At 42.0% G+C, this 11,470-nt stretch overlaps 1 protein-coding gene across 3 annotated transcripts in view; it reads left to right on the forward strand.

Moving 5' to 3' along the window:
* Positions 1–11,470, forward strand: part of ssbp4 (single stranded DNA binding protein 4) — a 97,031-nt gene that overhangs the window by 81,193 nt on the left and 4,368 nt on the right. For all 3 annotated transcript variants that reach the window (XM_039811584.1, XM_039811583.1, XM_039811585.1), the window contains 11 exons: positions 2,533–2,616; positions 5,090–5,216; positions 5,378–5,445; positions 6,683–6,747; positions 7,396–7,441; positions 7,549–7,584; positions 7,724–7,778; positions 9,487–9,557; positions 9,679–9,757; positions 10,624–10,652; positions 10,735–10,836. In XM_039811584.1, coding sequence (XP_039667518.1) covers positions 2,533–2,616; positions 5,090–5,216; positions 5,378–5,445; positions 6,683–6,747; positions 7,396–7,441; positions 7,549–7,584; positions 7,724–7,778; positions 9,487–9,557; positions 9,679–9,757; positions 10,624–10,652; positions 10,735–10,836 — 762 coding nt within the window. The remainder of the gene's footprint in view (positions 1–2,532; positions 2,617–5,089; positions 5,217–5,377; positions 5,446–6,682; positions 6,748–7,395; positions 7,442–7,548; positions 7,585–7,723; positions 7,779–9,486; positions 9,558–9,678; positions 9,758–10,623; positions 10,653–10,734; positions 10,837–11,470) is intronic.

Below are 11,470 nucleotides of genomic sequence, written 5' to 3' on the forward strand. Positions count from 1 at the left end.
ATTACTCAGAAAGTAATCACTGAATCAATCAAGTCTAGTCTATTTATTTATAAAGTTCATATAAAAATGAATAGGAAATGTTAAATTGATAAAGGAAAAATCATCCCAGCCTTAATGTGTGTACATGCATCTATTTCTGCATGTTTGCATGAAAAAGTGAATTCCAAATTGTGTAAACAGGTCCACCTGTGTGTGTGTGTGTGTGTGTGTGTGTGTGTGTGTTGTGTGTGTGTGTGTGTGTGTGTGTGTGTGTGTGTGTGTGTTTGTCTCTGTGTCAGGTTATATTGCACGTGGGTAATCCCCTAATCCTTTAGCTTTTCACTGTGACGTTAGACACACACCTGTTGAAGTTACACCCCTCAGCCCCCTTCACATACTGTACATGCACACACATATTCAAGCCAGCACACACTCAGCACCTGAGAAGAAGATCCTGCTTTCACCTGTGAAAAAAAGGGAGATCTTATATTCGCACTCATCACCGCTCAGTTGCACCACACACACACACACACACACACACACACACACACACACACACACCTGTAATGTTACCTGATAGCAGAGTGCTTGACGGAGGCTCTGGCAGAGTAGTAGATAAGCCTGGTCTGGCAGTGGGTGGTCCTCTCTCTCCGTATTGATGTTCAGGTAGAAACAGTTCTCTGTTGGAGCAGCTGCTGCTGGAGTCAGATGAGGTTACCGTAGGTAGAGACAACAAGGTCAAAGTTCACTCACTCCTCTGATACTGTATTCACTTTAATGTACTTAACACTGTGCTTGTTGTTGAGAGATGAGATTCATTTAAAACAGTTCATTTACTCTCAAAATGCAAACTGAAAATGCAGTTCACATACCAGTGATTAAGTTTTCAATCCAGAGTGGATTTAAGAGACAAAGTCATTACAGTTATTTTCAACCTGGGATTCATTATTTCTATGGTTTCCCATTATAATGTTTGATTGGGTTAAGATATTTGGCACTTCTCTGAAAAGTGAAAGCAGGGACCAAAATAAAGCTTGCTTTGGAACCTTGGCCAGCAACACCTTTGTCAAACTGGACCAAGCATCATCATGGCAAAATTTGGAGAAAAAAAATAAGACAGTGTTTAAAAAAAATCCTAATTATCCTTTGGCATAACAACATGATTGTGATTGAATGTTGATTAAAGTCCATCTCGTGAATTGATCTCACCTCATCCTGGCAATTTACAATTCCTGTAGATGAAAATCAATGTGGCCCTGTCCAAATGTCAGTGACAAATGTTGTTACATGCATTCTTGTTGATGTAACAGAATAGATATGATAGCTGTGCTGTTATTATACATACTTCAATTGGACATGCTGTAATTACTCTCTGACAGGCGAATTCACAAAAGGATTGCACGGCTTTTGCAGCTGCTAAACCTGCACAAATAAGACAAAACGAAACCATGTAATTCTCAAAGCACCCACAAAGGGTGAAATGCACCCCTAACTGCGCTGTCAAGCAAATAGCACCCTGGTGCTCCTGTGCTAAATGCACATTCTTAAATTAGGTAATATGCAGACATTTGGCTCAACATTGGCCCTTTTCTATGCAAATGAGCCTCATTGAAAAAACAGTCCAATTCACAAAGATCAGCGCTGAGAGCCACACACAGTTACAGTGAAATTATTAGCGTCTTCAGAGAGTTGGTGGTAATGAAGCGCATTTCTAAGGGGTGTCCTCAGCTTAGAATCATGCTATCTTCTTTTACAGTCTGAAGCTGTGCATTTGAAAACACCAACAGCACTGACAGACTGGGGTATTAAAAATACCGTTTCTCTATGTCACGTTTAAATTCCTTGCCTGAAGTTTTGAGGAATTTCTCTGAACGTCGTCGGTCAGGACCTGTAGCTCGCTGTCTTGGATTTATAAATTTTTTCTCTCTGCCATTGTTCTGACGACATTTATACTTTGACACATGGATAATTGCAATCAGAAAAATTTTACCAGGACATACACAATATGAGAACTAAACAAATTTTAAATTGAAATGGTCAGTTCACCCCAATTGCAAAAAAAAAGAATTCTCATATATCTGCTTGTACTACTTTTTACAGAAGAAATAGTTGCTATGAAAACTGGTGACGGGAAAATTGATATTGACTTTGTGTATGTACAGTATGTTTCTGTTTTGTTTTTATGCTGTGAGCATCCCAAAGGAAATTCAAATTATATTCACTAAACTTCCATTGTATTGGGGTGGAAGCAAAAATCTCCTGACAGATATCTTTAAATCTGGTCAAATATAACACATGTTTTAAGATATTCATCTTCATGGCTAAATAAAACTAGAGCAAAGTGAGAAAATATGTATTTGGAATTTGGGTGAATGGACCCTTTACATGTTATATCACATTGTCCTTTTCTATTAAGAACTCCAGTGTTCGCTCTGAGGAGAGACTTATTGCAAGTTTGTTCCACATCATTTTTTTTGTCCCATGTAGGTTTGAATATCACAAAATACATTATCGCAGCACTTTATTGACATCTTTTTGAATTTTCTTCACCAGGGTCCTCCAGGATCTCAGCCTTCCCCTCACACGCAGCCTCCCCCACACAACCCCAATAATCCCATGATGGGACCTCACGGACAGGTAAGAAGGAAACATTTGCACTCAGCTGGCGTGTTGTAGTTTGCTCATTCGCTCACTCACTCACTCACTCACTCACTCACTCACTCACTCACTCACTCACTCACTCCACTCACTCACTCGCTCACTCACTCACTCACTCACTCACTCACTCACTCACTCCCTCACTCACTCGCTTGCTCACTTGGTCACTTGCTACACAACAACAGTGTACAAACAGCACAAAGGTCCCTTGTTGTGCTAGCAGACAGGACAGGCAGCGTCCACGATGGTGGGTTGGATGAATAATTTAGCTGTGTTGGCCCAGCTGTAAGGAGCGGAGGTGCATCTGGAGGCCCTTCTCTCTCCCTCAGCCCAGCACTCACCATCCCATAGTCCATCAATAGACCATTAATATTGCAGCACAGCCTGACACGGTGCAACTATTTCATGCACAAACCCACTACAACATGGTCAAAGGAGGAGAGGAGAGGAGAGGAGAGGAGAGGAGAGGAGAGGAGAGGAGAGAGAGGAGAGGAGAGGAGAGGAGAGGAGAATGAAAACTGTAGTAAGTCAGTCCTCATCTCAAGGGCTAACTAGAATAACACACACACACACACACACACATACAAACATACAGAACGCAATTACCATTGAAAGCCAGTCTCCTGTTGTATTTGTGTTGTCTGTGCTTATCTGTGTGTGAAAATGATGATATGAACATTATTCTGCTGCTCATGCTCCGTGACCAAAACACACAGCTCTTACCCAATCAGCATTCAAATCAGCATGTTTCCCCTTGATACTAAAACAGTTTGATTAATTCTTATCATCTGACACTGAAATATGGCTCACTGGATGTGGGTTTTAGTAGTTGCAGCAGTGTCCTCTCATAGGTAATTCTGAAAACCATCTGTCTGGGGTGCTTTACATTATTCACTACGCTGGCTCTGTATGTGCGTCTCGGCCAGCCAGCTCTTTCCCCTCTCTGGTGAAAACATCTGTGTGGATGGTGTCTTCATTTTCTGTTATGAATCACACTATCCAGGCTGCATTTTATTTTATTTTTTTGTAGCACTGGTGTTTGGTGATACAGACACAGTGAGAAAAAATGTCCAGGACATGTGCATCTGCACAAAACAGGCAAACATTAAGCTGTAGAACACCTCTTCTTCTACTTGTAAGACTTCATCCTCTCATCCAGCTATGTCATGTTCCTGTTCTTTTCTGCTCCACCTCCTTCTCTCCTTATATTGTTCTTCCAGTTCAGGTTTCTATCCTACATGTTTTCTTCCTCTCGTATCTGTCCTCCTTTACCTTTATCCTAATGGGTTTTACCACCTGAGGTCTTACTTTACAAAACTTAATGGCAAGCCCCTCCTTCTTGGTAAATGGTTAATGTAACAAAAACTACTACAGAACATTATTCTTCAACACAATAGCCCCCCCTGCTGACTAGGAAAGATAACACTTTGAAATTGGGCAGGTTAGATAAAGTCAGGTGTACTGAGTCTTTAGTGCCTCGTTTCATTACCTACAAGTATGATTGTTATTTAGGTGTGTGTGTGTGTGTGTGTGTGTGTGTGTGTGTGTGTGTGTGTGTGTGTGTGTGTGTGTGTGTGTGTGTGCTGAGGTAGCATTTTTTGTCTAATCTGTTTTACGTGAAAACATTTCTGCTTCTAAAAAGCAGATTTGCCCAGAAAAACTTGAAAGGAGGTGATGTTTAATTTAGGCTCATTGTAACATAATGTTAGGGTTATTAGTAGTCTGTATAGATCTGCACTTAATTAGTCCAACAGCATCTTAAAAAAAGGGAGAAGTAAAAAATTAACAAAAACAAATTTACAATATGAAGTAATAACACCAAACGAACTGTGGCCGACATTTATGAATGTGAATATGAATGTGCTATGTTGTTATGTTATTAAGCTTGAGTTTGAAGTTGAAATTGACATTCACTGAGCTGATGATGACAACAGCATGCTGAGACGTGTACACTGTGGTGATTTGTGTGTCTTATAATTCATGCATTGTTTCATCTCTATTCATGTCCTTAGAAAACAGTTTTATTACTTCTGCTGTATTCATTTTACAAACCTTCCTATGAATAGATATTTTCAATATAACTTTATGAGTATCTGAGTATTTTATTTTATTTTCTTTCACTTAAGATTAGGCAAATGTTGTGGAATACAGTACCTCGATTACTTGTTTCTTCGTAATCACTCTCAAAAATCCTAACATTAATGTATCTGTGCTTGAATTCAATGATTTTAGCTGCTGTCCTTGTAGATTAGATGCTAGATTTCATGCTAATTCAATGAAATGTGTACACTCTTCGTCTTAGAGTGTTGGGATTACACTTGAGTAAAAGTAAGTCATGGGCAAACTTATTTGTGATATTTTAAGACCCACCTATCAAGACTTATAACAAGCATTCCCCTCCCGATCACCCTGAAATAAAGTAATTATCGTCCTTCTCATGTCCTACCTGCAGCCATTCATGTCTCCACGGTACCCGGGTGGCCCAAGGCCCGCCCTCCGCATGCCAAATCAGCCTCCTGGGAGCATCCCCGGGTCACAGCCTCTCCTACCAAACAGCCTGGACCCCACCAGACCTCAAGGTATTGACAAACATGTGGTGTTATTTCAGGGAGGCTGCACTTTGCAGAGTAATCTAATATTGGCTTCTGAAAGAGAACGCTTTCTCCTCATTTATGGAATTTTTATTGATCCAAACAGCGCTGCCATTCTAACAAGCTGCACTCTCTGTGTTTCCCCACAGGACATCCAAACATGGGAGGTCCAATGAGAATGAATCCCCCTCGAGGCATGGGAGGCATGGGCCCACAGGTAGGTGCCAGTGATATTACTCACACACACTCACACAGAATGAAACCCAAAAGAATTGTGTTAATAAAGTCATGACAGTGGATGGTATCCTTCAGCACTACCAGCCCACTGCACTCCCACTCTGCAGCTGCCACACAGCCACATTTAGTGCTTAGTTTCTGAACAAACCCAATGTTTGGTTGCCCTTCATTAAGGGCTAACATGAAAACGGCCATAATGTCAAACCAGCAGCCTATAAACAGCATGCAGATAATCCTTCTTCTTCGCTGAAGAAAAATGTTTTGTTCTGCCTGCCTCGTAACTTTGCTTTTAAATGTCAGAAGCGCTCTGATGATTAGCTTGGCTCTAACCAGAGCTCACCCACTGCCAACGGCAGTTCTACATGTGAAATCCTACTTGCCGACTCCCACCTAGAGAGACAAACAGAGGCGGAGTGCTCAGACTGCTCTGAGCAAGCAGCCACTAACACATTCTGACCGAAAATGGTGCCAATTTTGGCACTCTTGGTTTTCCTTTTATCACTTTTAATGTTGGTCGATGTGATTCAGTGTAATACGTAAGATGCTTAAACAACAGTGTCCTTTTGAATTACCGTTACCAGACAGCTGCTTCATTCTGCACCCAACTGCCTCCCGCTCCAACACCACCTCACACACACACACACACACACACACACACACACACGCACACACACCCACTGTCCCTGTGCCCCTCGGCCCCTTTCTGTGCCACCCTGGCTCGGTGACTTTGGCAGTGAGCGTATACCAGCAGCTGGTGTGGCATCTGCTCGACAAGTGTAATCGTCTGCTGAACAAAACTCTTCCTCTGAGTGGAGCTGCTCTCTGGCCTGCCCCCCTACTCTCTCACTCTCTCTACGTCTGTCTCATTGACACACACACACACACACATACACAAGTACACACACGGAGTGCCAGCCAAACCCGCCTGCTGGGCAGCCATGAAAACATACACACAACACACAGAGGGGAGCATGGACACATAGAGACACATACGTACACGTACAGTCGTACGTCGTGTGTAAGCCCTCACTCGCTCAGCACGCACACACACCGCTTTCCACTTTCACACACAGCCCATACATCGCATAATTAAACACCAGTTAGGGGGAGACATGATGGTCGCTGACCTTCATTAAGATTCAAACCTTCAGACAGAGCAGGTGGGAGACATGGTGCTGACTGTCTCTCTCTCTCTCTCTCTCTCTCTCTCTGTTCAGAACTACGGCGGAGGGATGAGGCCTCCTCCAAACTCCATGGGGCCAGGGATGCCGGGCATGAACATGTTAGTAGATTGGAAAAGACGTTTTTTTTTTTAAATGTTTGTGAACTCTGCTGGCAGAGAAAAGACAGATTTAAAGGGAAATTACAATCTAGGACTTTATTTTTTATTTCGTTTTTACCATTGTTGCGGTTAATGAGAACAGTTTTCTCACCAAGTCAGTTGCTGAGATGTGGGGACAAAATCCCTCACTGCACTACAACTAGTATGTCAAACTTGAACCACAAACTTGCTGCAGCATTTGGTTTTGTTCTCTGATCTCCGCATAACATACTGTATGTGAGAAAAGAAAGGTACCATCACCAATAGGTTGTGAAAATCTTACCTTTTCCTTTTAATAAAACCCAAGTAAGCTGAATTGACAGATGTGTCACATCTTTGAAATTAGAATATATCACAATGTAAAAACCTCCTTGGTTTACTTACAACATGCTTTATTGACAGATTATATTATTAGAAGGAATTACTGTATTAGGAATGGTTGTGAACGTGTGCCTTTTGCAGTTAAAGTGATGTGTTACCACACTTACAATGTACATTTTATAATGTAAATGAACCTGTGAAATGTGAGTAGTGACAAGCATCTCCTGCAACTTTGCTATGTGCCCGAATTATTCTATTTAATATATTTCTCTCGGTTTGCTTCTCCAGGGGTCCCGGTGGAAGAGGTCCATGGCCGAACCCCAACACCAACTCAGTGAGTCACACTCTCTTACATTAAATCTTCTGCCTTTACATGACTGAGCGTGTTTACAATAGCTGTGGCTCATGTTTTGTTTCACCTCGGGTCTATTCCCTCCACAGATAGCTTATTCATCTTCATCTCCAGGCAACTATGTGGTAAGTGTCCCGTTATGGACTCGTGTTCGACCACGGGCCATAAATTACCTGTCATGCAGTGATATCTAACAGGCACTCTGCCATCTAGATGCACTCAGCACTCATTTCTCTTTTCCTCTCTTGCTTCTTCGCCCCTCAGGGCCCTCCAGGGGGAGGCGGCCCACCAGGAACTCCCATCATGCCTAGCCCCGGAGGTGAGTAATACATTTCGGTTTCCCTTCTGATTTCTACTTTTATCCAGCGTTCACTGAACAAGAACTCTGTCTAAGAAACATCAAACCTGTTCTCTGTCAGATACACATCTCTCTTTGGGAGCGACAGGTGGCGATTGCACTCTAAATAATTAATGAATTCAGCCTTTAGGAATCACTTTGTAAGTGTAAAACATGGTTTAAAAAAAAAAAAGGTAAAATATTGCACTGAGCCTAATTTGGATATGTTTCTATGATGACACATGCATGATTTTGGTTAGCTATCACATTCGCTGTAAGCACTTTCCAGTTTCTGGAAAATATTTGCGCGTTGTTTGCTGTGTTCTGTCATTGTCGAGACAGTTCTATAAAAGGGAAGCAGAGGCATGTCAGCGTGCAATCAAACGAGTGATCCATCCCAGCTTTGAGCCATCAATCTAGCGCCTCTGTGGAGGATTAGCTGAGAACAAAACACTGTGGGCTGATATCCTGTGGATGTTCTGTTTCTGTTGGCCTGTAAAGAGATTCTTTTTGTGTCCACTATTTATTATTTATATACATGCCTCTATTGTGACACGTTGCCGGGGCAACCTTTTTGCACAAAATGCTCCTGCTCACACGTACACCGGGGAGGGGAAACATATTTCCACTGCAGTCGCCAAGACTGTGTCGGCACACACACACACACACACACACACACTTAACACACAAACCTCCCACAAAAATGCACACCTCCCACTCAACATTGCCCCCCTCCTCCAGTCACGACGAACGACACAAGCTAGATGCAGGGACACTAACAGGCAAGAGCTCTTCACCACTTTGCACGTACTATATCCATCTCCACCCCTGTATTTCATTCTTTTCTCGGTCTTCCGCTCACAACTTTCTGCCTGCGATGTCAGATCAAGGTCACCTTATCCCTCTGAATCGTTTCAGGACGCACAGACACACGAGGAACGACACAGTGTGTACTAGTTGTTGCTAAATTGCCACGGTGTCCATATAAAAACTTGGTCTCGTCTCCTGATTGTAGGAATTAGAGATAATGGGGTTCTTTTATTGTACATTGCAGGGAGCAGTGTGGAGACTGATCGACAGACAGATTCACTGACATTATGTACTGGCACTTAAAGAACCATATCTGGTGGTCTTTGTCCTGTACAGCGGAAATAGGAACATGTCTGGGCTGTAGCTTAAAGCAACACCAACGATTATTTTGTACCTTAAAATAATGTTTCCAAAATCGTTTCACTGGTTCATCAACTCGTAACTCGCACTTCTGCATTCACTTTGTGGCACTCTATCAGCTATAAGCGCATTATGCACGTTTGCCAGATCGGGTAGCGGATCTGTAGTTCGAATGAGATATAAGAAACCGTAATGGACAATTCCGCTTCCAACCTGTAGGGGGACTGAAGAGGAAAAGTGCTTTGGTGTTGCTTTAATGTATTGGCAGAATTATTCTCAGTTAAAGACAGTGCCACTCCAGTCGGTTCTGTACAGCTTTAGCTCGTTATTTTCCAATTTATTAACCTATTCCATACCCCTAACCCACCTTATTTTCTGACATGTTTTAGGACATTTAGATATGAAAACCGACAGAGATAACAGTGCTAGGGCTTATCTACAAGTATTTCTATAACTCTAGGAGGAACAAGCTGCTCTACAGCATCCTGATTTGAAATATCCGACTGCTCTTTATTCATAGATTCGACAAACTCAAGTGAAAACATATACACAATGATGAACCCTATCGGCCCTGGTGGAAATAGACCTAATGTAAGTCATGTCATTTTGTTCAATTTTGAATTACAGTTTAACATTTAGCCCAAGATGTATTTGTATCTGTGTCTAATCTACCCAAGAGCAAGATCAATGAACTTTGTATGTTTCTCTCTAGTTCCCAATGGGGCCGGGTCCTGATGGGCCCATGGGTGGAATGGGTGCTATGGAGCAGCATCATATGAACGGATCACTAGGTGAGTAGTCAAAGATAGTTTACAGCAGGGATCTTCAACAGGGGGTCCGGGGCCCCTAGGGGGTCCTCAGAGTCAATGCAGGGGGGCCTCCAAATTATTGTTCGATTTTGAAAGTTTTTTCAAGAATTCAAAAGTCTTAGCATGAATCCAACATATTATTAGCAAATATAAACCCCCACTGCTTACTGGCCTATAGTCAAGGTAGTCACTAAGGTAGCCATCCACAGATACAGTTAATCCTAAGGATTCACTGTCACAAGTATGTTTAACATTAAAACATGATTTATAAAATCATGCAAACAATTATTAGGCTATTTTAATAGCTTGGTATTCTATCCAAAAAAGGTATGTATAAAGGCTTTAGGCCGCCCCACATGTGATTGTAGGCCCAGTTTATTATGCAACTTCATTTCATACAATATACAGTATGTAGTAGGGGGTCCCTACTCCATCTCCCTTTCAGTTAAGGGGTCCTTGGCCTAAAAATACGTTGAAGACCCCTGGTTTACAGTGTATGCATGCACTTGGTATAAACTCCAGAGTATATAGAGTGAAACCTGTTACTCTCTAGGAACCTTTAGAAGTGAGACTCTGCCCTCTTATGGCTGGGAGAGGAAGTGGTCTCCCTCCTCCTGGTATTGATCACAGCTAAAACAGATTAGTGGGTCAGTGAGTAGGCCAATTGATCCTGTAGATGGGTGAGATGTGATCAGCGAAGCCAGTGAGTTGGTGCTCATCTGTATCTAAAACAAATAGCTTAATTAAAAGGTGAGAGGGCAGGTCGTTCCTACTCCTGAACGCTGAGGATCAGTTAACAGTTACCTCATAATTATTCAGGTTTCTCCTTTTTCCATTTCTGATCACAGGCTCTGGTGACATGGATGGGTTGCCAAAGGTAAGACTGACAAACTCTCTGTCTATCTATCTGTCTGTAAGAATGATGTTTTCTTACTGTTTTATTTTTATTTGTGTTGTAGAATTCTCCCAACAACATGGCAGGCATGAACAATCCTCCCGGCACTCCGCGGGATGACGGCGAGATGGCAGGCAACTTTTTAAACCCATTCCAAAATGAAAGTGTGAGTACCAAAGGAGACAACATACCTCTTAAGATGGGAACAAACTGGCAGGCTATATACAATCCTATTCAACTGTGATAAGGCAAAGAATCAGATTCACGTTCAGATTACAATCATATCTGCATAAATATCCAACAGTAACTTGATCAAACAGCAGTATCACATCTTGATTTGGCCAGTCACCAAAAGATAAATATATTTGATACAGTTGTGATTGCTCCATCTGGTCTGAGACTAAAATACGGTGTCCAAGATATAAATGGGGCCGGTTTCACAAAAATAGACTTTGACTATGGCTTAGATCAAACTAATAGTCAGACTTCAGATACACGTCTAAATATTGACTGTCTTGACTGACATCAAACTAGGACTGCTCGACTATGGAAAAAATCATAATCAAGATTAATTTGGTCAATACTGAATTGATTTAACACTCATTGACTTTTGGAAAGATGTTGGATTTATTGAACTTAAAAAACAGTGACACAGGGCGCCAGGGTAGCTCACCTGGTAGAGTGCGTGTCCATATACAGAGGCTCAGACCTCGCGGCCCTTTGCTCTAGTCATTCCCCCTCTCTCTCCCCTTTCAAGACTAAGCAGTCCTGTCAAAATGAAAGGCCTAAAAATGCATTTT

Source organism: Perca fluviatilis, chromosome 9, assembly GCF_010015445.1.
Source record: "Perca fluviatilis chromosome 9, GENO_Pfluv_1.0, whole genome shotgun sequence".
Classification (NCBI taxonomy): domain Eukaryota; kingdom Metazoa; phylum Chordata; class Actinopteri; order Perciformes; family Percidae; genus Perca; species Perca fluviatilis.